Source organism: Patagioenas fasciata, chromosome 19, assembly GCF_037038585.1.
Source record: "Patagioenas fasciata isolate bPatFas1 chromosome 19, bPatFas1.hap1, whole genome shotgun sequence".
NCBI classification, from domain to species: Eukaryota; Metazoa; Chordata; class Aves; order Columbiformes; family Columbidae; genus Patagioenas; species Patagioenas fasciata.
Window position 1 is genome coordinate 3,235,526 of NC_092538.1, and position 27,110 is coordinate 3,262,635.

Here is a 27,110-nt window from a genome sequence, read left to right on the forward strand (position 1 = left end):
CATTCAGACCCTGGGAAGAGGTTGGGGTCTGACCAACAGCTCTTGGGGTTGGGTCTCACCTGTCAGCCTAAAATATGAAACCTTCACAACTGGTAACAGTTGATGCAGCTGAAGCAGCTGGATGGCTGCTCTGCATTTTAAAGGTCGAGGCTGGAGACTGCTAATTACCTTAGCAGGTGTCCAGAATCAGTGTTAGTCCACATTTGAGAGGAGTGAAGCTCTTTCTGTCTGCAAATTGACAGCAATCTAGCTGCAAATTGAGAGCATCTCAGATGCAGGATTTCCCAGCTCCAGCTGAGCTACATTTGCGATTGTCCCTTTCATTACAGTCAGGGCCATTGGGTCTCTTCTCTCCTGGGTGAGTATTCAATGGATGATAAAGGTCTTGGTGTGGTGACATCTATTGAGCACATAAATAAAGATGGAAAATTAATGTTAATTCCACACCAGCAGCTCATTATCAGCAGCGAGCCCGAAATATTTCTGGTGACTATAAACCCAACAGTTATCCACAGAGTATATTGGTACATTAGAATAATACCTGATAAAACTACAATATAGTACATGAGGCTGGTATTGGGAATGCCATAGGATACCTTGGCGTATTTACATCTAGATTACTGAGGGTTACACCTATTTCTTTTACTTTGCAGACATTAGAGGAGCACCAAGGCCCAGTGAAGTGCTTGTCCTTTGACCAGTGGCACCTTGTCACAGGCAGCACCGATGGGAGCGCCCTGGGATGGAGCATGTTGGGAAAGCTGAGCAGATGCCTCGTAGCTTTCCACCACCCAAAGTAGGAATCGGATGCGTTTGGAGTTGTATTCAGCAATCTACTAAGTCTGTAAAGAAAACATCTTCCTTATAGAAACACAGAATGCCTTAATTATCAAGCTTAGTATCTGAAATATCCCCACATTCAACAGTCTTCATCTTTAAAAGTGTCAGGCACTATGTGATCATAACCAGTGTTTGTCAGTTAAGACCTATAACAACCTCAAATGCAAATATTGCAACCACTTGTTCACGAACAGGGATGGCAGGGCATAGTCTAATAATCCAAGGATCATAACCTGTATGCAAGAGGGCGTCATGCTACCTGGTCAAGAGAAGACACGGTCTATGTCAGAGGTGGCCAAGTTATATGCTGAACCCTGCCAACTGTGTACTATGTTATTTTCTAATACTCATTACAACTGTACCATCAGATTATTTTCTTTTACTTTCCTGGACATAAAAATGCAATTCAAAACACGGCAGATGGCCACAGCCACAGTGGCTGCTCTGAGTATGCGCTGGGTTGGTTGGTTTGGGCAGGGAGGGATTATGAAGGACTTCGCTACCAGGCCTTTGAAATATCTCCATGAGCTTCTTTATTCAGGCTGTTGATGGAGGCAGAGCTCTGCATCTCCTCCAGGACAAAAGAGGGAGCTGATCGCGTCTCCTCGGGAAAGCACGGTGGATGTCCCAGCGCTGCGTGTTGTGTTTCCAGGGAAGTCGTGTCTCTGCAGCTCCTCTATCTCCGGGTCCTCAGCGGCTGCGCTGACGGGAACATCCGTGTATTTAACTACCTGACTGGGACCTGCCTGAAAGTGCTGACGGCCGAAACCAGCGGGGGCCCCATCTCTTCTGTCCATGTGTCAGAAAACAGGTTGGTGAGGGCAGCTGTCGTCTATGAACTAAACTAGGTAGATAACTTGGTAATTGAAGGAATTAAGCATTTTTCCTTCTCACAAATAAGCTTTAAAGGGCTCTACTGCTTGTTGACTGCTTTAATAACTTGGTTTTGTTAGCAGTGGCTAAAAATAGATTTGCTTACTCCATCCAGCAATTGACAATTTCCCGTTTCTATCCAACTTAAGACACACAGAGGAACTGGCTGCCCGGGCAAGCGGTGGAGTCCCCATCCCCGAAGGTATTTTAAAGATGTGGCACCTCAGGCCGTGGCTCAGCGGTGGACTCGGCAGTGCCGAGTTTATGGTCGACTTCATGATCTTAATGGTTTTTTCCAGCTTAAAAGATTTTATGGACCAACTGTAAAGTTGAATTGAGCACCCAAATTTTTTAGCAGGTTGGGGACTCGAGCCAAGGCCTGACAAAGCCTCTACCTGTTCCCTGCCTTACTGCCTCTTTGTAAAAGCCAGCAGTGGAAAGTTCTCCCAGGTGTCCTCACATCTGCACCTCTGAACTGAAGGTGGTTCCCAGCTTCTGCATAAGCAATGGCTAAAATGCTGGTGTTTTGGTCACAGCTCTGAACCACAGCAAAATATGGGCTGCTATGAAGAAAACTCCATCCCAGCCAGGCCCGCTCCACCCCTCCAATTTCCATTAAATGTCCCTCATAATATGGTGTCTCCAGTTTCTTTTGGCATTGCACTGATCTAGCTCACTCTACTGCTGCAAGTTTTCATCCTAATCATCTTACAACTAAATTTATTATAGAGCTGAACGAAAAGAGCCCCACAGAGCTCACACAGAGGTTGGGTTACCATGTGCAGCACCACCAATGGGGTTAATTGTTCCTGCTCCCTTAAACAAGTGCGGGTCATCTCAGAGCTGTTGAAGTGCCTGCAGGCACTAAGCCCTGGGTTAATGGTATTGGTGCTTTCACAGCTTTTCCTTCCCTCCTTCAGGATGGTGATAAATTCTCCAGCCGTAGTGCTGGTGTTCCAGTTTGAGGACGTCAGCTGGGACTACACCTTGGATGCTGCCCGAGAGGTGGCGGGGAAGACCAACCAGCAGCAGGCGACTTGGAGCAGAACCGCGGTTCCCAGCTGGCGAAGGCTGTACCACGACCGGATGCGCCGCCTGGCTCTGGAACCAGAAGGTGCTGGCGGCTCCTGTTTTCAACCTGGGTCCGCTGCCGGTCACTGAAAGGCTGGGGAACACCTCAAAACATTACAAACGGCCTCTGCAACACGCTGGCGTTTCCTAAAATGAATTTGAAATAATTGCAAGTATATGGCTGCCTTCGTCTTAATCAATATAGAGACTCTGTGCTTTTCTAAAGTGCGGTCTGGGAGGTGTGCTGTTGGTTTCAATGGTTCCGTCACTTGTAGGCTTTTGTAAAACTTTTGTGCCTTTTTAGAAAGGTTTGGTATAAATTCGAGACATTTGCCAAGACAGTGTGTGCACATCCGCAGGCGTCGCAAGAAGAGCCAGAGGGCACGGGTGTGCTGCAAAGAGCGAGCTTCATTTTAGTTCCCTCTCTACCGGGGGATCTCCGAAGCCTCACGGGAGCTCCCAGCAGAGGTGACACCGGCAGGGACGCAGGCGCTGGTCAGTTCAGCCCTGCTGGGAGCTCTGAGCTGCTGAGCTCACCTGTGCTTCGAGGCTTCAGGCAGGCGCAGCCTCCTGCTCTTTCTCACAACAGAGCAGGAATCTCAGCCATAGTGATGAGGTGCCTGGAGTTTCTCACAGGCCTATGGTATCTAACACAGAGGTTCTGCTCGTCAAGCACACAAGGTCAGTAAAACAATGAGTGTGATGTGTGTGCTTTTTTACAGACAGGTGCAAGTCACTTGAGCGTATTTACATTTAACTAAGCTCCTCACCAAATCTTCCGCTATATCCCCATACAGACAGGCGCTGTCGTTTTTCCAGCTCAGTAACAGAGAAATCAGTATTATTCACATTATTACAGCTGGTGTGCAGGGAAACAGGCTGCTGGTTCAGTTCTGATTTATTAGAAAATACTCCAGAAAGCCACAGGACACCTGCGTTTGGGATCTGCCATCCGTGGGAAATGCAATTGGACATGAGCAGGCACCTTTTAAATCGTAACACAGTGATTTTTTTTAATCAGCAGTTATTTAATGCAGGACGTATCACAGATCTTCCAGCTCCACAGTCAAACTGTGTATTGCAGGGAAACTGAGAAAGTTTTCATGCTTTTAAGGCCACCGGGTGTTGACCTCACTGATGTGGCTCTACTTGGTAAGGGACGCACAGTTTGTAGAAACAGGAAACAAATAGGAGTGCAATGATGATCAGAAAAACTATTTTTGACTCCTGCTGTGTTGTATTTTTGGGAACAGGTAGCAGACTCCAACATGGCCCTTCTGTCAATGTACCTGCGCATCTTGACAAGGCAGAATCCACTTGGCAATTTGGAAAGAGAAGAGGTGAAAGTGGTGCCATGTCCGTTGACAAGTTCCTCTTAACGCTCAACACACTGCAGAATGCCCGCAAGGCAGCCGCCCTCAGGTACCCCGTTCATCGCCACGCAGAAGTCAGGGAAGTCTGTGAAAGTGAGCAACACCACCCTGAAAAGGTACAAATACACAAACCCTCCCTGCAACGCAAAAACGATCAGGCAGCCCAGCTCCAACGTGCCAAATTGCACAGTGATTCTCTGACCCCAAGGGTAATCTCTGTGCCCTTTGAAACCAAAATGCTGCAGCTCAAGCTGAAAAACTCTTTGCATGGCCCCACTGTGAAGTCCTCCATCCCTGCTCCCTCTGTTGTGCGGCTCAAGACTTGCTCTGGGTTGCTGAAGGAAAAGAAAGCTCCTGGGGAAGTCATTCCTCCCCCTGGAGATGGGGTTCAGGTTGTTGATCCCGTTACAGCTGCTGCTGAGAGGACCAAACCAACGCATGCGACCATTGCACAAACGGGAAACAAAGTGGTTTCCAGGAGAAAAATCTCTTTTTGCACGAGTGCTGCAGACCCTTCCCAGCCTAACGGTGGGTTCAGGCTTCTGACGGAAAAATGGAAGGAGCGGTGCGAGGCAGCTGTTGCAGCTCAGTGTAAGGCAGAGCAGCAGCTCACGGAAGAACGGGAGCGAGCGCGCAGGAAAGCCTGGCTACGGAAAGCGAAAGGCCTGCCGGTGGACTCTTTCACTGGGGAGGGGAAGATACCCGCTCCTGAGCTGGGCTTTAATACATTTATCTGAGCTGATCCCTCAGTCCAACAACCAACCGTTATCTGAGGGTTCTGGCGTCCAGCTGCCACGACCCCTGTAGTTTCTAAGTATAAAAGATGTCTCCCCTGTATGTTTTTTTCTGAAGAGATATTCTTGGTGTATTCAGCTATTTCCCAAGGCAGTGAGTGGACTGAGTCCTGTCCTGGATTTATCCTGCTAGACCTGCTGGTAATACAGACACTAATAAAGCTCGACATGTCTCCAAGGTGTCTCAATGATAATAATAAATCTTATTGGAGATTGGGTGGATTGATTAGAGTTTATAAGCTGAAGAAGTGTGTACCGAGCCTAGGGGTTGGTGATCAGTGTCGCAAAGTCTACGTGGAGGCCGGTAACTAGTGGTGTAGCACACAGGGCAGTCCTGGGTCTGATTTTGTCTGACATGTTTGTTATAATGGTGTGGATGAGGGGGTGCTGTAAGCAGCAGTTTCACTCTGGGAAACTCTCCTTACAGTAGAGTGGTGGTGATTTTTGCTTCATTTATTTGAGCGTCATCTTCAACTTCCAAACCCTGTGATTAAGTCAGGCCTCACAGTGAAAAATAATGATAGTTGTCCCTCAAAGAAAAAAATGAATGGGTAATTAAAACTAAGGGTCCATGTAGAACCGTGAAGATGTGGGAGCAGGACTGTTGTAGATCTGGGGATGAGCAAGGCTGAGAGGTTGGGTATTTGCCTCATTGCAGCACATCCGTGGTGTGCTACAGGGATTATGGTGTCTGAGGTGGCTTTGCTGACTTCAGTTTTAGAACAGGAAGCAGCAAGGATTTCACACTTGGCCACAGAATGGCACTTTCTGAAAAGCAATCGGGCTCAATCCCAGCACGGCCTTTGGCACAGCCCCTGGGGAAAAATCTAATAAAGGGAGACTGGTGGAAAAACATCACAGAAAGACTGATGACTTTTCAGTTGTGCTGAAGTGAGAAGGATTAGTGTTGTCTTCCTATTTGTAGCCAACAAATCAGCATCTCCCCGTGGGTGTGGATGCTCGGGCGCTTCTAAGATGCTGCAGCCAACAGAAACAGCAAGAAATGAGTGAAAAGGCAGCGCTGGAGCCAGTCCTGCCCTCGGCTGTAGCTCAGCGCACGATGCGAAGCTGGGACCTGGGCATCTGAGATGCCTTGAAAGGAAATTAACATATGGGAAGATGTCATACATGGTATGTGAAATCACTTATGAAGGTAACTATAAGGAGCTTGTTTTACTATCTTTGCAATTAATTTCTGAATTAAATTGACCTTTCCGTGCACCCAGTCCGTGGGCGAGCAGAGGTGACAGAGGGACACTGGTGTGTGCAGGGCATGATGCGGCCACACACACGGAGATGAAACCAGAGAGCTGGCAAGAGAGTTTTGGTGGAGTTCTGCTGTAAACAGGTGCCACTTGTGTTGTACTTGTGTCATCCATAAAGTGTAGATAATATAACCCTGATTCAATAATCATAGAATCATTTCAAGATTGAGTCCAACCATGACCCACCCCTGGCACTGCCACATGTCCTGAGAACCTCATCTCTGCATCATTCAAACCCCTCCAGGACTGGTGACTCCAGCACTGCCCGTCAGCATGGGGACGGTCACGTCCTACTGCTGTCTGCTCCCAGAGACGACTGGTGGAGCAGGTGGCTCTGCAGGGCCAGCACCGGGCAGGGGGACGTGGCAGATGGGACCTCCCGCTGCCTTCCGGGCCATGGCCAGAGCCTGGGCATCCTCCTGCACGGCCTCACACAGGCAGGGGAGCTGCTCCCTGTTCCCACGGAGCTTTTCTTGTTCCCTCTGTGGTCCAATGCTTGCCACCCCACCGGCCACCTTCATGCTCCCACATCCCCACCTAAAAGCGCCACCCGTGCTCAAAGCCTTGGAGACAGCCCCAAGGTCTGGAGAGAACTCATGGGCTGGGTACTGCTGGGACACGGAGAGACAGGCAAGGATGGTCAGAAATCCCAACAGGCAGGGGCAGGGACAGTCGCCGTGGGACGCGTCCCCGCTATGCTCTCCTACCGTCATCGCTGCTCCTACCGTCTCTCTCCGCAAAGGAAACCATCACGTTCCGAGGATCGCTCGACATGGGGCCACCGCCATTCTCCTCACTTGGGACGGGCCGCCAGGAGGAGCCTGGTGCGGGTCCCCAAAGACCCCAGCAGGGATGGACACCCCACGTACCTCATTGCTCTCATCGAGGATCTTGCACTCAGGGGGCAGGTGGGCTGCCCACTGCTCCAGGTACTGCAGCTTCTGGCCCAAGCACTGGAGCTTCTCCTCCACCCCCCAGGACAGGGTAGAATCATCCTGGAGACAGAACCACCTTGGTGGGCAAAATGAGCCACTTGGGGTGATGGTGGCTGCACCAAGTGTCACCGCGCTGTGTCACTGCACCACCCAGCGCTGGGGGGCTACCTGCCCACCCAGGCGCCTTTGTCCCTTCCTCTGCTCCCTGTGCAGCAGAGTGGCCCGTGAGAGCTCGGGCAGGATGTGCTCCCATGTCCCCCCAGGATGGGACCCTGCCCCACGGTCTCACAGTGAAGAGAGCCTGGAAAGAGGCTTTGCTGTCATCTGCTCTGGGTCGCCCATGGCGTGGCTGGGCTGGGACAAGCAGCAGCCGCCTCCTTCCCCAGGGGAGCTGGAGCTGGTCACATCGTTGTGCAGGTTTTGGCAGTCGTTCTCCTTGCTGGTGTTCTCCAGATGACCTGAATCCCAGAGCACGAAATCTTTCCCATTGATATTTGTCCTAAACAGGCACCGGTGTCAGAGCCGGCGAGCTCCGGAGTGAGAGCCGTGCTATCCCCGCGCTGTCCTTTGTCCCTGCGTGAGCAGTGAAAGCCTGGCAGCTGTGTGGGGGTGTTATTTTTCTCTGCTAAAGTGACTGAAGCATTTCAAAGGGTTCCCCAGGTGTGCTTGGCAGAGAGCTAAAGCCAGGCACATTTCCCTGGTCTCTGCATCACCCAAGACACTTCAGTTTTGCTTTTCCACCAAACCGAGTGGTGCCGTGGATGCGCTGGAGGGAATGTCAAGGTCTGATTACAAGCTCGCCCTCCCTTGGAGTTAACCCTCGCGGACTCTCAGCTAATGGCGTTTGGCACTCTGATGTTACACGTGTTTCATCTTTTGGCCGTTTGAAATACGTACATGTTTCTATAGATACTTTTTCAGGTACGTTTTGTGCATCTGCACATACAAGTGAGAAAAGTCGAGATGTTCAGCCCCACTGGATCGACTGTTTTGCTATGCTGAGAGTGCCACAACAGATTAAAACTGACAACAGTCCTGGATACACTGCTAGATCCATGCAATAATTTCTATAGCAGTGGGGTGTTTCGCATGTCACAGGTATTCCACATTCTCCCACTGGACAGGCCATCACTGAACGAGCACATTCCACACTGAAACAGATGTTATTAAAACAAAAAAGGGCAAATATGGTGCCTCAAGAACAATCAGACAATGCAATATATGCTTTAAATGTTTTGAATCGTACTGTGCCTCCCTCCTCTATTGCAGCAGTGGAAAAACACTGCCGTGTTCCAGATTCACTGTCTCAGAGACCAAAGGTTTTATAACCGGATCCCCTGCACAACAGTCAGTGGCAAGGGCCTGTAGTTAATCGCCTGGGGAAGGGCTCTGCTTGTGTTCTTCTTCCAACAGGACCAAAGTGGCTTCCTGTGAAATATGTTAAACCTTTCTACGAGCTGGACAAACACGATGCAGGACCTAATGCCAGAGATCCAGCATCTGTCCCTGCGGCAGAGGGCAACAAAGAAATAGAAGAGATCAAAGGAAGAGGCACTGCCATATCAGAATGATACAGATTTACATGATGTGGACTGGCGACTAACTGTCGAAAGCACTTTCAATGCATTTATTTTCCTTATTAGTATGGCTAACCAGCTTTCTCCAATATTTGTTAATAACTGTAATTGTTGTAATTTGTATTATTTTGTTGTAGGTTGATTTGCAACAAGAAAATGACACATAAGGTATGACGATCCACAGTAGGCACTCAAACTCACCAACAGAATGCCCCCTTTTGACTTTGGAGGCAAGAGGTGACTGCACCACCACTCCAAAGTAGTTTGCCAGATGGCTGTGGTCGCAGGCTGGATTGTGAGGCAGTTACACATTCCCCTGAAATCTGGAGCTTTCAGTGAGGAGGTTGACGGCTCTTTAGCACCTTCTGTGCCCCACTGTGCCTGTCCCCACATACATACACCTAGAATGGTACCAAGGTGTTGTCAATAAACTTCACCTCTACCAACCGATGGGTCAGGAGGGGTGGGACCCTTGGTCAGTCGACAGGGTCCTTAACAAAGGAGATGCCCAGACTCGCTGAGAAGCTTCTGGACTATGTTGTAACGCCCACAGCCACATCTGGCCAAACAGTGAAACGGGGTTCCGCCGAAGACCCCCTTTGAGTGGTCTTCTCGGAGCTGCGGGTCTGTGAACTGGAGTCCTTTCCTTAGACAGGAACAGTGTCTAAGGAAACTTCCTGGGATTAATGACACCCCACTTCTTTATTGGAGTGAGCGACTGTTTCTTGTGAGTACCCTGAAGTAAAAGGCCTCCGGTTTTGTTTCTTGTGAGTGACTGCATGCACGTTGTGGATCCTCATTGTTCTTACAATATTGTATTTAAATAATCTCCTTAGCTGCTATCTGAACCTGTATTTTCTCTTATCAGAGTGCTAAATATGTGTAATACTGTTGAACTTGAATTCTAGTGTTTATGAGTGATATCAAGTAAAATAACAGTCTTTGCTAATGTGCAAGGCCTGATTTAGGATTTAGCCAGTACCCTGCAAATAATTACACAGTTTGTAAGAGTTAGGACTGTAAGACAAAATGGCTAACATTATCTCATAGCATAAAGTGATTAGACCCTAAAACTTCACTTTCAGCTCTCAGTCTACGTATATGGGTTTTTGAGGGATTTGGATATGCTTGTGTGATGTTTTTCTTGTAGTCCTTCGAATCATCTGGACAATGATACAGAATGCAAAGAAGAACAAAGCCAGGGTCCTTACTGCACTCATTGAGAACCTGATTTTAAAACAAAAAAGGGGAAAATGTTGGAAAGTCAAATATGGGAGAGCAAGACGTGCGGTTCCAGCCATCTGGATGATAAAGGAAGATCAATACTAACGTGACCATTTGGATGGTCAAAGACATAATACTAACATAATAACATATAAAGGGCCTTGGACAGATTACTTTGTGTACGTTTCTTGTAATTGTAAAAAGTTATAGCCCAGACTTGTGAGAATGGTATCTCGGGCCGGATAACCGCCCCCAAGTGCGTGGGATGTGCGAATGTCCTTGGAGTCCAGCTTTACCAGAGAGAAGTCTTCAACACGTTTTGTGGCTTCTCTGTTCCCCACAGTCCCAGTGCAAAGACCAGACCAAGAGCCTGAAACAACTGGCACCAGGGGAGGCTTTAGATGGGATATAGGGAACAATTTCCTCCCCAAAGGGCTGTGGGGCATTGGAACAGGCTGCCCAGGGCAGTGCTGGAGTCACCATCCCTGGAGGGTTGGACAGACGGAGATGAGGTTCTCAGAGATATGGGGCAGTGCCAGGGGTGGGTTATGGTTGGGCTCCATGATCTGGAGGGTCTTTTCCAACCAAAATGATTAATGAGTTTTTACAGTTTATCTCAAAAGGTGGGAACCCCCAGTTCCAACTCTGCTCTTTACCAAATGCCTTTTAGAGGCTGAAGAGGAAGGAGACGCAACACCTCAGCATATGGAGGGTCTTCCCCAAAGCTTCCCAGTGTCCCTTCTGTCTCCTCTGCACATCAGGGCAGGGCACAAGGGACAAAGTACCACCAGCACGCTCTGAAAGGTCATCATTTCTACCAGCTGCAACCTGATCTGGGTGAAGATGTCCCTGCTCATGGCAGAGGTTGGACTGGAGGAGCTTTGAAGGTCCCTTCCAACCCAAACTGTTCTGTGAGTCTGATTCTGGGATTCCATGATTTTCTTCTCTATGACCTTCAGGCTGTCAGAATACCTGGAACTGGACATTCCCAGCTGTTGACCAACAGACTCTGGCTCTTGGATTCGGTGATGTCACTGCTGAGAAGTGGGTTTCTTGGTTACCTGAGGCTTTGGCAGATGTTTGTGGACACACAGTGGCCCACTGGTGCACTCAGAGCCGTCTGGGGGACAGAGGTCCCAGGAAGTTGCTGGCTCCACAGCATCAAGTGGGGAAAAGCCAGGCTGCCCCCGGCTTTCCTCTGGCCAGGAACGCCGTCCCCACCCCAGCCCATCCCCAGCTCTGCGAGGAGAACAGCTGGGTGAGGGCCAGGGCGATGGGGCTGCCTCCAAACCCAGGTGAGTGCTCCTCAAGGTTTGACCCTCACGCGCCCCGGGTGACAGAAGTGACCTAGGACCCCCCATTGCAGCTTGACCACAGGTTTGGGAGGAACGAAAAAGATCTGCTTTATTAAACCTGTTGGAGAAAGGGTACAAGGGGTGGTGGGAGAATACAGGGTCAAGTGGATGGTCTGGGCCATCCAAAACACAGGGGTAGTGGGGGCATCCAAAGAACAAGGGGTGGGCGGGGGCATCCAAAGCTCTCGTGGAGCGGTTGCTACTTTTCGATGGCTTTTTTGTGTCTTTGGATCAGCAGCTGCCCCTCCCTCTTGATGTCTTCCCGAGTGGGGACGTGCTCGCCATCTTCGTCCTCCTTCTCTTCAGAGGATTCAGAGGATTCTGGAGGAGCGAACAGAGAGAAATGGGCTGGGGAGGGTCTGCAGGGCCACCTCCACTGTGCCGGTGTCACCAGGGAGAGCCAGCACGTTTTGGAGGGCTGGTGGCATCACAGTGAGCTTTCCTGCCAAGCCCTGGCTCTTCCTGCCCAGCATCCCAGGCTGACCTGCAGGGCCTGGCAGTGCCGCTGCTGTGGCCCATCCCCAGCTGCTGGGGCTTCCCAGAAAGGTCTGGAGCCACGCGGTGCTGGACGCCGCTCCAGCTTCATTCAAAAGAGGTGGCAAGCTCCAAAAACTCAGTGGCTCCTCCAAGAGCATCCAAGAGGAAGAGGCCACAGACAGACCCCAGCACTGGTTATTCTTCGAAACCAGGTGATTTTGAAGACAAGGCTCTCCCTCCCTCCCCCATAGCATCTTTTCTTGTTCCTTCTGTGGTCCAACGCTCGCCACCCCACCGGCCACCTTCATGCTCCCACATCCCCACCTAAAAGCACCACCCATGCTCAAAGCCTTGGAGACAGCCCCAAGGTCTGGAGAGAACTCATGGGCTGGGCTCTGCTGGGACAGGGAGAGACAGGCGAGGATGGTCAGAAATCCCAACAGGCAGGGGCAGGGACAGTCGCCGGGGGACGCGTCCCCGCTGTGTTCTCCTACCATCAGCGCTGCTGTCTCTCTCCTCGAAGGAAACCATCACGTTCCGAGGATCGCTTGACATTTTCTTCTCTAGAAAATCCCTGGCCTTCACAAAAATCTGTGAAACACACCCTGGGTTAGTTGTTGAAGGGGAGGTGGGTGTTACAACCCAAGGGATGCCCTTGATGATCCCCTGGCAACAACGCCCTGCAGTGCCCAGTGCCACCTGGAGCTGAGCTGCTCCACGGGGCCACCGCCATTCTCCTCACTTGGGACGGGCCATCAGGAGGAGCCTCCTGGTGCGGGTCCCCGAAGACCCCAGCAGGGATGGACACCCCACGTACCTTGCTGCTCTCGTCCAGGATCTTGTACTCAGGGGGCAGGTGGGCCACCCGCTGCTCCAGGTACTGCCACTTCTGGACCAGGCACTGGAGCTTCTCCTCCAGCCCCCGGGACAGGAGAGAATCATCCTGGAGACAGAGAGAACAACCTTGGTGGGCAAAATGAGCCACCTGGGGTGACGGTGGCTGCGCCAAGTGTCACCGCGCTGTGTCACTGCACCACCCAGCGCTGGGGGGTTACCTGGCCGGGCACGGTGATGTCACGCACACGGAAGAGGAGGTGGTCGATTCTGTTCTCAATCTGAAAGAGGAGCTCCTCGTTCTTCAGCATCTGGGCTCGCGACCGGTCCCGCCGGGCCTCTTGCTCCTGCAGTTTCGCCCTCAGCTCCTTCTCCAGCATCCTGCAGCCAACCACAGCCACATGCATACAACTGCACAGGGGTGCAGAGACACCACAAATCATTGCAAAAGCTGCTCAGGTTGCAACCCACCCCCCCCTGCCATGAGCGGGGACATCTTCACCAGCTCAGGTTGCTCAGAGCCCCGTCCAGCCTGGCCTGGGATGTCTCCAGGGATGGTTCATCCACCACCTCTCTGGCCAACATGGGACAGGCTCTCGCCACCCTAATCCTAACAAGTGATAGGACAAACAGAAATGGCCTCAAGTTGCGCCAAGGGATGTTGAGCTTGGATCTGGGGCACAGTTTCTTCCCCAAAGGGCTGTGGGGCATTGGAACAGGCTGCCCAGGGCAGTGCTGGAGTCACCATCCCTGGAGGGTTGGACAGACGGACATGAGGTTCTCAGGGACATGGGGCAGTGCCAGGGGTGGGTTGATGGTTGGACTCAGTGATCTTGAGAGTCTTTTTCAACCAAAGCGAGTCTGTGATTCTATGACACGGCTGTCCCGAGGCCAGCAGCACCTGGTTTTGTTGGGGGCCGGTTGAAACAGGAGCAAAGCCTTCTTCAGCTCCAGATCCCTCAGTTTTTTCTTCAGCTCCTCCTGCAGCTCTTCCTGCTCCTTGATGTACTTCTCCAGGTCCTCCAAGGTTGAGTCCTGTGTCAGGAGCTTGCTGGGGACGTTCTAACCAAGGGACAGCACGAGAACTCAGCCCACAGTGCTCATGCAGGGTGCAGGAGCTGGCCCGTGGCCTCAGGGAGGTTTCTGCACCAGGGACCACTGCAGGCTCAAGGCGTGGAGAAACACAGCTCCATCCTTGCCCACACATAGGGGCTCTGGGCTCTCCAGGCCCACATGAGAGCTGAGAACCCCTCAAGAAAACAAAGCGAGCTGAGAGGTCTCGGCTCCCTGTGGCTACGAGCAGCCTCAGGTTTTTGGGGAGATGGCTTGTTCCGTTACCCAGAGGCGGGAGCACTGTACTGCAGCCTTGGCCGCCTCCATCGTCTCGCTTATCCTGGCCTCGCGGTCTCTCTGGGACTCGGCGGCCTCCAGTTCGGTGGCTGAGGCGGGAGAAAAGCGGCAGAGAGGGATGCCCGGAGCTGCCCCCGCGTCCCACCCCACTGCACCCCGCCAAGCACTCACCCACCACTGGGTCCTGCTGGGTCGAGACGTCCGTGCTGGGCTCGGACTTGGCTGCCTGTAAGGACGTTCATGGTCACCCCCCGAGCTGCTGGCACCCTGGGGAGCTGGCCCTGCCACCCCCACCCATGGGGCTCGGTGCTGCTGCTTTCCCCTCAGCTCACCGCTGGCACTTTCTTTTCGCTCAGTTCCCTCAGCCACAGCCTCTCCATGGGAACCTTCTGGGTGTCCAGGGAGCGCTCCGCAAGGAACTCGGCTTCCCTCTTGGCCAGCTCCTTCTGGAGGGTATCAGAGAAGAGAGAAGTGGCTGCAGAAGCTGGGACCACAGAATCATGGAATCATTTGGCTTGGAAAAGCCCCTCAAGATCATCGAGTCCGACCGTCAACCCACCCCTGGCACTGCCCCATGTCCCTAAAAACCTCATGTCCGTCTGTCCAGCCCTCCAGGGATGGTGACTCCAGCACTGCCCTGGGCAGCCTGTTCCAATGCCCCACAGCCCTTTGGGGAAGAAATTGTTCCCCACATCCAACCTCAACCTCCCCTGGCGCAACTTGAGGCCGTTTCCTCTGCTCCTGGCGCTTGTTCCTGGGGAGCAGAGCCCGACCCCCCTGGCTCCAAGCTCCTTTCAGGCAGTTCAGAGATCAGAAGCTCCTGTTCTCCAGCTGAACCCCCCAGGTCCCTCAGCCGCTCCCATCACACTTGTGCTCTAGCCCCTCACCAGCTCTGTTCCCTTCTCTCAACTCGCTCCAGCACCTCAAGGGCTTTCTTGTTCTGAGGATGGACCTCTGTGAGCCAGCTGAGCTTCTGAGATGGCCAGTGTCATAAATGACCCCCCGTGTAAATGGGCTGGGTAGGAAAGCGAGCAGGATGGAGGGCAGGGAGGGCTGGAGGGTGGAGAGTGCTACTTTCACCATGGCTGTTGCTTTGGGCACGTTGTCCCCAGCCCTAGGGCATCCTGGCCCAAGAATGAGACGTGAGAGGAGCTCCAGAGGATCTAGGTGCCGTGGGCCAGCCCAGCTTAGTCTCTTTTGTTCTTCATTGCAGGAAGATCCACCAGCCTGGGTGCATGGTGCTGTCTGTGGGCTCTGGAGGGTGGCAGTGGGCCCCAGGGTGCCCTGGCTGATCTCACCTGGGCTCTCTCAGCAGCTTTGCGGGCCTCCTCGGCCCTGGCCTCCATGTCCTTCAGCTCCATGTCGTCCAGCTCGGACTCCCTGCACATGCGCTCCACGTCTCTAGTCAGCTGGCTCACCTCCTGGGACACAGGGAACCACAGCGTGTCACCCCACTGAGCCCTGGGGGTCCCCACACTGTGACAATGGATGGAATCACAGAATCCTAGAATAGCTGGGGTTGAAGGGACCTTCCCAGCTCCCCCAGTGCCACCCCTGCCATCAGCGGGGACGTCTTCACCAGCTCAGGTTGCTCAGAGCCCACTCCAGCCTGGCCTGGGATGTCTCCAGGGATGGTTCCTCCACCACCTCTCTGGGCAACCCGGGCCAGGCTCTCACCACTTCATGGAGGGGAGCACAAGGACCTCGCTGAGCCAGGAGGACGTCCCTCCAGCACAGTCCCTGGGGCACCTCGCTGCCTTTGCAGGGGGAGCAGGTGGGACGATGGCCCGCTGAGGAGGGGCTCACCTTCTGCAGGGCATCATACACCCGCTCGTACACGGTGCCCACTTTCTCTGCAGCGCGGAGTTTGGCGCGCATCTTGTCAAGCTCCTTCTCCAGCTGGCGAATCATCTGGGGCAGAGATGGGGGGGACACATGGGCTGACACCACCTGCTGAACCCAGCACCTACCCAGGGGCTGCAGGGCTTGGGTTCAAGCCTCCCATGGGTGCAGCCACCCCAGGAAGAGGGGTCCTGGGTACCCGCTTTTGCTTCTTGGTCTCATCCGACTCCTCCTCCTGCAGCCGCAGCAGCTGCTGCTGCAGCTTGTCCCGGATTTGGCAGCGCTGCCTCAGCTGGTAGTCCAGCATGTTGAGCGTGTTCGCCTGTTTGTAGATTGTGGCCCGGAGCTTCTCCCGGGCCTCCTGGATGGGCAAGCCAGAGGTCACCAAGCTGGAGGCAGCGCTTGCTGGGCACCCGCGGGAAAAGGGGGTCCTGCCTGGGAAACTCCCCCCACCGTAGAGCCGGGGACGCTGGGACGTTGCTCCAGGACATTGTCACTCCCTTGGAAGGATGGGGACTGGGAGAGCTTTGCTCTGGGGGGTGGGTGGGGTAAGGCAGAGGTGACACCTCAGGGCTGGGGGACTCTGCGTCAGACAGCCCAGGAGAGGCAGGCTGGAAGGGCCAGGAGCTCTGCTGGGGCAAGGGATCTGCTCCGGGAGCTAAAGGAGGACCTTGCACGGATGCGTCCTGCGGTGGAAAGGGACCCGTGGGACACAGGTGAACACCCCGTGTCTCACCACACCAGCCCTGTGGGCTTGTCCTTGTGCCGGCACCGGGTCCCTCCACGGCGCACCCTGTTCCCAGCGTCCCTTGAGCCCCAGCCCCCGCACCAGCCCGTGCCCACCAGAGCCCGTTACCTCCACCGTCAGCCCGGCCAGATCGGGGGGCAAGTTGTGCGCCCTGAGGACCTCGGGGGCCAGGACGGGCTTGTGCTGCGGGCAGAGAGAACGTCCCCGTCAGCATGGGGACGGTCACGTCCTACTGCTGTCTGCTCCCGGAGAGGGCTGGCGGAGCAGGTGGCTCTGCAGGGCCAGCACCGGGCAGGGGGACGTGGCAGATGGGACCTCCCGCTACCTTCCGGGCCGTGGCCAGAGCCTGGGCATCCTCCTGCACGGCCTCACACAGGCGGGGGAGCCGCTCCCTGTTCCCACGGAGCTTTTTCTCGCAGGACTGCGTGAAAAACTCACTCCCTTGCTCTGGGGGACACGAAGGCGCCGTTGGTGCGGGACAACGGGGGGAGCGAGAGCCCCAGCCCGTCCCCGCCAAGCCCAAGGGGCAGCACCTTGCACGGCGGTGGCGGCGCGCAGCTCCTGGGCGCGCCGGCTCAGCCGTGTCTTCTGGCCCCGCACGGTGGCAGTCGCGTCCCGGTCCCCCGGCCCCGCCGCAGCCATGGCCGCTCCACCGCCTGCCGGAGCCACCGCCGGCACCGCCTGTGGAACCGGGTGTCCGTTGCCTGCGGAACCGTTGCCGCGGCAGCTCCAACGGCCACGCGGCAGCTCCAACGGCCACACGGCCGCTCACAGCCAAAACACGCGCACACGGACACACAACACAGCAGCGCTCGCCCGGGAGCTGCCAGCTCGCTCCAAGTGCCAGGAGGAGTCTGTCACTCCCTGCACATCCTCCTTCCCAAATTCCACCTCATTGGTCAGGACACGTTTGCGCAGGGAGTTCTTCAAACCCGCACACGGAAACCAGCCGCCAATACTGATCTTTATTTGGATGCTTACCATACATTCCTGCTGAAGGACAACTATGACAACAACTGCAAGCATGTACATTGATGTATTAATAAATCAAATGAAGCTCCCCCTACCAGAGAAAACACTTAACATTTCATTTGCAGAAAAAACAGACTTGATAAGGAAATTGCCTTCCTAGCATCAAGCGCGTAAATTGGCTTAGATGAAGTTTCTGTAACAGAAGCTCTTTGACCTGCAGCCGTCCTCTTGTGCCCTGCGTGTTGGGATGTAGAAAACAAACGGCGGGATTAGGAAATCGAGTATTACTGACACAACATCATCGGAGGCTCTTCCTCAGCGTCTCACTCGCACATTCATGAATTGAATGTTAGCGCTAATTGCCAGGGACAAGCTAAATATCAACGTTACCATCCTCAGCGCTTCACAAAGCAAGCATGAAGAGATGGGCGTCTGAAAAGCACGGATTGTACACGCGAGGAATCTTACCGATCTGTCCACGGAGAGATTTCCACACTGAGGCTGTGGCCACACAGCAAATAGAATCATTATGCCACTGAACTTTCCTAGGCAGCATTTAAACACCGCGGAAGATTAGCCTGGGGGCAGGAGAAAGTGTTCAAGAATCTCCATTGCAGTGGCCCTCAGCAAAACTCAGAGTCTATAGTGGCAAATACTTTGAAAATATTCCTAAAGAAACTTAACCCAGCCTTGCACGAGCTCCCGTAAATCGGCCGCCGCAGAAATCAGCTTCCAAGAGCATCCAGTCCCGCAGACTCTCCACACCCCACACGTCAAAGCTCCTCCCGTTGACATCAGCTCTCCCTGCTTCGATTCTACACAATTCACACCGCGTTAATGGCACAAAGGCAAAGGTCGTGTCAGGAGCACAAAGCAGAGCTCTGTTTAATCGTCACGGAGCGGGCAGAGCAACCGGCGACCACAGCAAGGGAGCACCCTTCCCGCAGCATCCCAGCAGCTGCCAGCCGTGGTGGGGGATGTAAATCAACAGGCCTATCAGCAGTGAGACTCGGGCCCGTGGACAGCTCGTGAACACGGACAACATCCAATCGGCCCGTGCACGCCTGGAGCGTGGACGCGTGATCAGGAAATAACTGCATATATAAAGAGGCTTGTTTCTCTAATAAATGGCTTCGCTTGAATTCATATTGAATTGTGTGGAGTCCATGAGTTTTCGCCCCCGCAAGTGGAGACCCCGACGTGACCCATAAGGAGAATTTACGGCAGGGGGACGGTCGCTGCGGGGAGCGAGCCCCAGCTGGAACGGCTCGGCTGGACCGTGATCGGGACGCGGTCTGCGGGCTGCGTGACTCCTGATTGCTCGCTACAGAAGCGACAGAGGAGGGATAAAGGATCCGATATCGTTGCAACGGACACCCAAAGAGGTGGGCAGCTGGGGGCGGGAGGAGACGGGGCAGAATATTTTTAAAGAAGAAGAAATACTGCGGCTCCTCTCGCATATTCTCTCTAAGAGAGGGGTGAAGCATGAGGAGAGTAACCTCAAAAGACTATTAATTTGGTGCAGAGGCAATGGGTTTCCTGCTGATCTCTTAGGAGCTTTTCAAAGAGAGACTTGAGAAAAAGTGGGAACGGTGTTGTGGAAGGCAATTAGTCGCAGTGAAAAACATATTCTCGGCCTTGTAACCGCCTGGAAACTGATAATTACTACAGCGAAGCAATTAAAACCTGAAAAGACTGTTATGAGCATTAGTGACTCGAACTTGAACTTTGGGACGACACAGGGCAGAAATTATGCGATAAAGTCAGCAATGGAGGTAAAGAAGCTAAATCATTAGCAACCACATGGAAGCTTATAATTAGCACCTTAAAAGATCTTAAGGCTGAACGGTCTGCTGCTGCCGGAATTTTTGCAGCGTTGCAGCCTGATAAGTATCCTGAAAGTCGCTGTGAAGTTCACCCGGTTCGTGTCTTTGATTCCCTCCCTACTCCATCCCCTGCTGCGCTTTCGGCACCCCCGATAGCTCAGCAGTCCGGGGCGGGGGGAGGAAAAATGCCGAGCGGGTGGGTTCCTGTACCATTGCCCAACCCTGGTGAGAACAGCAAGTCCAGAGGAATGGAGCCGGACAACTTGCCCAAAGAACCTGAGAAAGCTGAGAATGCTAAAGTCGCAAACAATTTTGCCAATTTGTATCTTTTTTTTATCGCCTTTTAACCCTCCAACTTCCACGAGAGAGCAGAAGGAGTCGCTGGAATCCAGCAGTCGGCAATGCGGTCACGCTGATCGTGACGGGAAAGGGGGTGCGCCTGGGGACTCAGGTTATACGAATAGCTATGATGCTAGAAAGTATTGGCGAGAACGTGCACTGTTCCGAACCCCCCTGTTCCTAACGATTCTGCAGCACCGCCCGAGTCCGCGTTATCTGATGACTCGGATGAGGACGGGGGTTTGCAGCATTTTCTTCAAAAGTTAACAGGAAAAAGAGTTCGTGTATGTGTTGCCTCGAGATCAGATAAAAACCATGAAAGACTCAAGCAAAATTAGACCTATGCAGTGTAACAGCTGTGGATCATTTAGGACGGAACGATGGGGACTCGTTGAAAGGAGTGGGTATCCCCCAACTCCTGGGACAGACACTAATTGGCACACCACAATTACAGGAGCGATTAGTTCTGAAATCCTGAGACAGTCAACGGACTTTGCATATCAAGCTATAGTAGAGGTGTCTGAAACCAACAAAGCAGCCAAATCGTTTATAACTATTATCAGGGTCCCAATGAGGATTACATGCAATTTATCGACCATCTTCAAGAGGCCATCAATAAGTAGGTTGAAAACTTAGAAGTTAAGGAAGCGCTGGTGTTGAAATTAGCAGCAGAGAATGCTAATGTTTGCTATCGACGTGTTATCTGCGGGTTTTACAGTACATATTGCATGCTTCTGTGCATTGCCTCGCTGAAAATCAAGCAGCTTGTCAGGAACGCGAGTTCATTGTTTTACTGGTTGTTGTCAGAATTGTTTCTTTGTGCTATAAGTGCACCGTAAGATTTTCTCCCCACTTTTCCCACTCGCGCTGCCAGCAGCCCTGTGCTTCCCCCCTCCCTCTTCTCATGGTCTTTACTTACGAGATGGGGTCGGGAACGACTGTTTTCATTCGTGTTCCTAAGAAATCGGTATTGGGAGGTGTTTTAAAACATAGGAAAGCACTTGGAAATATGAGGAAGGAAGATCTTGTGAAATATTATAATTAATGGTGGCTCCTGTATAAGTCAAATGATTGGGAAAAGTGGCCGAAGAATAGAATCTTGAAGTATAACACTTTGTTACAATTAATGTTGCTTTTAAGGCGAGAGGAACAGGACAAAAGAAATCTCTACAAGAGATCATTAAATCATTTCGGACAGTTTTACAGGCGGAACGGTTTGAACTTCAACAAGCTGAGAGAGTTAACTGATAACACACAGGTCACAGTAAACTTGCTGAACTCTGCAAGATGCTTTCCTTATTAACCTGTTTCCTTTGTAGGTATCTGTTTAAGCATATTACCGTTTAATAGGTCTTTGTCTGTTATATGGTACAGTAAGTTCACAGACTGTTAAATCATGAGAATCCGTTGACTCAAAATGTGCGTTTTGTGATAATACAGAAGATGGTGAGTAAGATCACGGAGCGGGCAGAGCAAACGGCGACCACAGCAAGGGACCACCCTTCCCGCAGACCCCAGCAGCTGCCAGCCATGGTGGGGGGTGCTGGAGGGGTGTCAGAGGTTCCCTCCCCAACCCACAGCACTCGCGGATCCCAATTTGCTTGGGATGCTCAACCCCACTATGGTTTGCAAGGGGGCTGGGGGGTGCGAGCCCCCGCCACGCTCCCTGCTCTGCTCCCCTCCAGCTGCGGCGGATGCAGGAGATGCTGCAGAAGATCCAGAAGCAGATGAAGGACTGGCACTAGCCCCCTCCTCCTCCTCCTTCTCCTCCTTGCCACCCCCCAGATCAGAAATGTTTACATCGCGCTCCATCCTGCCCCGGTACCAACGCCGCACCCGCCACCCTACGCTGCTGCGGTATCGCCTTCGCCAAGCGGCCAGCGCCCAGCCCGCGGGGACAGCGAGGGGACAGGCCACCCAGGGGGACAGGCCCCTTGTCTCGGCCAGATGCTGCCCCAGCCACCCCCTGGCGGGCTGGGGACAGCTCTGATCCCCAAGCTTTGGCTTTCTCTGTGCCCCTTGCCGCTCGGGGCAGGGCCACTGGCCAATCTGCTCGCCAATCGTGTCCCTTGTCCCCGTGTCACCTCGAGCTGCCTGCTTTCCACTGTTACGCTCAGCTTGGCCCTGGCTTAAGTGGAGGAGCGATCCCAGCCGCTCCATCTGCCCTGCTGCTGGGGACACAGTTTTGTGTCCCTGTGTCCCCCCAGGATGTCCCCATCCGTGTTGCTGCCCTGCAGAACACTGTGCCGTGTCCCCCGCAGGGGTGTCCCTGGCTATGGGGAGAGATGATGGGACAGCAAAGCTGCAGGGTGGAGGCAGAACTGGGAGCAATGGGATCACTGGGAGCTCCCTAGCGCGGGGACGTGTCCCCTCCCTATCAGAGCCACCTGAGCCGTGGTCCCCGGGGGGGTCACCCCTGAGCGAAGGGGTTTGCACACCAAGGGCTCTGCTGACGGGGGCTGTACTGGGGGTGGGTGCTGCAGGGTGCTGGAGCAGCGTCCGCGTGCGTCACCCATGTCCCCGTGCCAGCCAGAGGGTCCCTTGGCCCCCGCGGGCAGGGACCCCCCTGACACGGCAGGGCCCTGCAGGGTGTATTAGCGCTTTCCTTTTTTTAACGTTGCTATTTTCTTACAGAAGTACCTCCCTTTGCATGAGGGCCAGAGAGGCATTTATTCAGGGAGAAGCAGAGTATAGGTTTATACATTCTTACAGAGCTAGTGGAAATGTTTTTAATCCCTCCACAACCATTCTCAATAAACACGGCTGACCCGGCTTGACTGCAACCCCGAGTGGCTTCCGTGCGGGCAGGGGCTGACAGTGACCGCTCAGCGGCTTCTGGCTCCTATTTCCTGGAAAAAGGCTTAAAATGGATGTTGGGGGGGGTTCTGCTGCACCCACAGGGGCACCCAGCTTGGAGGGGGGTAGGAGAGCCCTGTGGGACCCCACCTGGGGGCTGAGGCAGCAGCCAAGGGTGAGGGTCCCCCCATGCACTGCCCTGGGGTCCCGCTGGTGTGAGGACCGTGATGGGACCTGGGGGAGCAGAGCAGGGATCCTGGGCTGGGGATGCGATTGCTCTTCATGAGTTGCCCCCAACATCCTTGTGCCCCCCCCATGATGGGGTGAGCCCTGCTGGGATACACCGTGGGCGCTTGCTATGGCTGGTCCCCCACCATGAGCACCAATGCCCAGTTACCGCAGGTTGGCTTCACCAGGAGCTGGTGGGGTGGTACTGGGATCCATGGACTGTGTTTCTACCTGCACTCCAGTGGGCATCATCCATCTGCACCCTGCTATTTCTCCCTGCACCCCACTATCCTGTCCTGTACCCCACTATGCTGCCCCTTCACCCTGCAAGCCCCCTCCCAGCCCACCTGCACCCCAATGTCCTGCACATGGTGCTGGTGGATGGATCCAGCTCAGCACGGGGTGGGGTGCCTGACTACTCTTCCTGGGCCCCCCCGAAATCCTGCTGTGAACCAGGAGGTCCCAGTACAGCCCAGCACCGCTGTGCCTGCCCAGGGGTGGCAGCCAGTGGGGGGGGTGCCCAGGAGTGGGTGCTGGCAGTTTGGGGGAGCACCCACCTGGGCCCAGCCCAGGGCAGCGTGTTGGGGCGATCCTGGGTCTCCACACCGTGACACCCAGCAGCAGCCACTACGTGTGTGTCACAGGGCTGTGCTTGTCCCCCTGACCCCTGCACGGCTGGGGACACACACACATCCCCAGGCACCTCAGAGCCCCCAACAGCCCCTCCCACGGGCATCCCCACCCTGATGCCTTCATTACCCTGAACATCCTCACCTGCACCCCTCTGCTCCTGGACACCAATTTAATCCCAGCAGCCCCAGTGCTGGGATGTGTCCTGTTCAGCCCTGTTCTCTGTGCCCACTGTGGGGGTTTCTTGTTTTACCTGCCCCCACTCAGGTGTTTTCTTTCCCCCTGATGGGTACTGGATGTGTTGTGGGATCTGCTGCTGCCATGGTTCCCCCTTTGCTGCCTGGGGTGGGGGTGCTGGGGCCACCCGCAGCCCCAGCTTGTTTGCTGTGCTGAGCACCCCACAGGTAGGAAGTCATGTGCAGCTAGGAAGGTAACTCTGGGTTTTCTGAATAGAGCTGGCAGGGTGGGATGTGCTCCTGGTCCCCCTGGCAGGGCTCAGGTTTGGTGTGGAGAGTGACATCTCAGCGCTGGGGCTGGGGGTCTCTGTGAAAGCCAGGAGGCCATGGGCGGTTGTATGAGGGTCTCAGTGCTGGTTTTAGTAGGAGCTGCCCTATCAGGGTGCTTGCACCTTCTTGTGAACATGGAGAAGGGGACAGAATGCAATCTGGCCCAGGGAGAGGTGGCTGCTCCCTCCAGAGCCCTCCTGGAGGTCTGGGGTCTGAGAGCTTCTCTCACCTGGGACAGCAGTGTCTCGGTGCTGGGTGCTGTAATCCCAAATGGACTGTTTTGCTAGAAAATATTATTTATGAGATACCATTAGATATGCAGGAAGGTAGGTAAGAGAAGCATTTTTGTGCGTAGGGAGTAAAACGCATTTCTGGAGGGGTTTGTGATCTGGGCAGAGCTCCAAACTTTGATCTAGTTGAGCAAGCACCCAGAGAGACCCCGTAGCAGTGCTTGGTACTGGTGAAAAGGGGTGGATTTGTTCTAAGTAGCTTTTTGGGGCAGGAAAACAACCCAGCGCTGGAGAAATAGCTGAGGCTGGAGCATTGCATTTCTCTGCTTGCTCAGCCCGAGGGCTGTGTTAAAATCCTGCACGGCGAATGTGACCGTGGGGATGTGCATGGGATGGTGCCTCGAGTGCTTTGCACAGCGCTGAGATCTCCGCAGGGCAGAGACTGTTGTGCTCCCATCCAGCACCATCGTTTCCAGTCCTGCCTAACAGGCACAGCGATAACTCCGAACTTGCTGTGAACAGAGCATGACCCAGGTACGTGCCACTGCTGTCCTGATGCATCTGGGCCTGTCCCTGCAAGGCTGAGGGGAGTCCCTGGGGAGGTACGAGTTCATCCTGGCCTTTGCAGGCTGTTCTGCAGAACTTGATCTTCTTTTCAGAAGGTTTTTTCTAATAATCTAATTAATCTACATGCATTTTTGAATCATTAGATGGCTAAGGAAGTGTGGTTTGCTGGTTGTTGTTTTGGAGTGTGTGTGGTGTTTGGCTGTTTTACCCCTCTCTTGTCTCCCACTTCCCTGAGGTCTTTTTACAGCCCCTCTGCTTCACTTTCCAGCTGCCTTGTGCTCCGGGGGCTCTGTGCCCCCTGCCCCGCCGCGGGTTCCCGTGCTCGGCACGGAACGCCGGGCGCTGGCGGGCGGGCGCGGCTGTCGGCAGAACACGGGCGGCGCTCGGAGGTTTCCGTTCAGCGGTTGCCTCCTGGCAACGGGACGCGGCGGGGGCATCGGGGCGGGTGAGCGGGCCCGGGGCCGGTGGGCGCGGGTGGAGCCGGGGACAAAGGGGTTTGTCTGAACCTGGGCCTGGGGGCACCGCTTGATGCTTCATGTGCTGCTTGGAGGGGACCGAAACCTCGCACCGAGGGCAACCAGGCCGGCGCGGTTCGGTGTTCTGGGTGCGGATGCCGTGCTGGTTTTCCCTGTAGTGTTTTTGAGGGTTAAGGGTGTAGGAAAAGCAAATGCTGCTTTGCTGGGGCTTGTGCTGGATTCCCCTGAGCTGCGAAAATCCTCTTGATTTCTCCCAGCTGAGACTTAAAGTGGCTGAATTTAACACAAACTGCAAGCAACTGTGCCCAGGCAGGAAGATGTCGCCTGTCAGCAGCCTGGGTGGCTGTCAGCAGAGCCCCTCCCTGCAGGGCCGGCGGTGGGGAGGAGCAGCACACAGCCCTCCCTCCTCTGGGGAGGGAGCTTTTGTTTGCAGACTAGAACTGGGATTCCGGGCTGTTCGGGAGCCCCTGCCTGCTCCTCGGGACAAAGGGGAGTGGGAAGAGTTGTCATCCCACACACCTCTGCCCCCCAGCCTTGCTGGGTTGAATTGTCCTGCAAGACACTGAGTGTCCAGTGTTTTCCTTTCAACAGTACAATAGTGAAGGGTTTAAGGAAAATCAACCAGCTCTTGTGGTGCACTGCTAACAACAGCATCATTAATAGCCACTGAAGCTCAAGTGCTTACAAAACTGTCAATTTCTCTGTTTCCTAGGTGGTCACCCACCAGCAGTGAGCTGCTGGCCCCACGGCATCAAGTGCCTACCCCGGGAGGGTCCTGATGCAGAGGAGAACTCGCCTGCTGTGCCCCTTAACTGGTCGAGATGAGGCTGTGGGTCCTGCCGCCCACCGGTCACCCTCTAATGTCTTTGGGTGCAAGAACTTAATTAGCTGCCTGCCATCTCACCTGTCCCTGTACATCTTTGGTAAAGCTGCCCTCGTTTTTCCAAGGGTGGTTTCCCCCGAGGGCCATGGATGGCCTGTAGTGTGGATCTTGGTTGACCATTCTGTCCTTTTAATTCCTCAGGACTTTTGGATGAGAAATCCCTCGAAGCATGTGCGTCTGTGAATAGATTCTGGGCTCATCTGGTTGAAGAAGTCAATAAGGAACGTGAATGTCAAAAAACAATCCAGGAGAGTATCCTATATTTGCAGGTATGATGTCTGGGCTTCTGCCATGATGATGTGCTTTAAAAAGAGGGTTTTTCTGCTACTGCCCAAACCCTTAGATGGAAATGCTTTTACTAGAGGCCGCCTCCCACCTTTGTCCTGTTCTTCCATCTGCAGAGTTAAGCCAGGTTAGATGTTCATACTATCACCAGTAAGCACAACGTAAGAGCCTTTACTGACCTTCAGGGAGCCTGCGACTCTAAAAATGGATCAAAACACTCTTGTAACAAAGAAAACAGGGTTTGGTCAGGAATGCAAATCCTGTATGTCCAGGAGCTGGTGACAATTTGGCAGACCTGCAACAGCTCCCTGAGCTTTATTTGCTCCACCAAGGAAGATGGAAAGATGAGATGACTTTGTGAGAAGTCACAGCTGGCGGTTGGGACACAGTAAAGCAGAACTGCTAGGAAATGCCTGTCCTGCTTAGGACAGACTTGCCATAGAGCAAGCTAAGTGTAAAGGTAAATCCCCAAAGAGAGAAAGTAGGAGATCTTTGTGTGCTTTGATTTGTGAAGAGAGCATTGAAATCTCAGCTCTGGGCCAGCATTTAAAGGCTGTTTCATGTCAGGCTTTGCGCATTACATATGAAACTTAGATATTGCTGAAGATGTTTTGAGAGCCTCTCATCTCAGTGGGTTTGGATTCTGAACCAAGTGAGCGCTCACCAGAGATGAGATGCACTTTCCAACTTTTTTCTGTTGAAATGGAAAAGTTTTGGAGGCTCTTAGAAGCTCAAGACTGGATTTTGGAGGAAAAAAAGAAAGGGCAATGATTTTTCACAACAAGTCAAGTCATATAGCAACAAGGTGGTAAAT

The 27,110-nt window shown here is 53.6% G+C and overlaps 2 protein-coding genes and 1 pseudogene across 2 annotated transcripts in view; 2 read left to right on the top strand and 1 right to left on the bottom strand.

The window, feature by feature from the left end:
* The window catches only part of LOC136110217 (F-box/WD repeat-containing protein 10-like), a 29,109-nt gene extending 25,908 nt beyond the window's left edge, over positions 1-3,201 (top strand). The window contains exons 8-11 of the mRNA XM_065853447.2: positions 654-796; positions 1,493-1,651; positions 2,634-2,827; positions 3,089-3,201. Coding sequence (XP_065709519.2) covers positions 654-796; positions 1,493-1,651; positions 2,634-2,827; positions 3,089-3,201 — 609 coding nt within the window. The remainder of the gene's footprint in view (positions 1-653; positions 797-1,492; positions 1,652-2,633; positions 2,828-3,088) is intronic.
* Positions 3,202-4,138: 937 nt separating this feature from the next.
* LOC139829493 (F-box/WD repeat-containing protein 10-like) lies at positions 4,139-4,955 on the top strand. Its single transcript, XM_071817146.1, has one exon. The coding sequence runs from the start codon at positions 4,139-4,141 to the stop codon at positions 4,892-4,894; it is 756 nt and encodes a 251-aa protein (XP_071673247.1). The 3' UTR covers positions 4,895-4,955.
* Positions 4,956-5,212: 257 nt separating this feature from the next.
* LOC136110218 (coiled-coil domain-containing protein 183-like) lies at positions 5,213-26,131 on the bottom strand (annotated as a pseudogene).
* Positions 26,132-27,110: the final 979 nt, after the last annotated feature.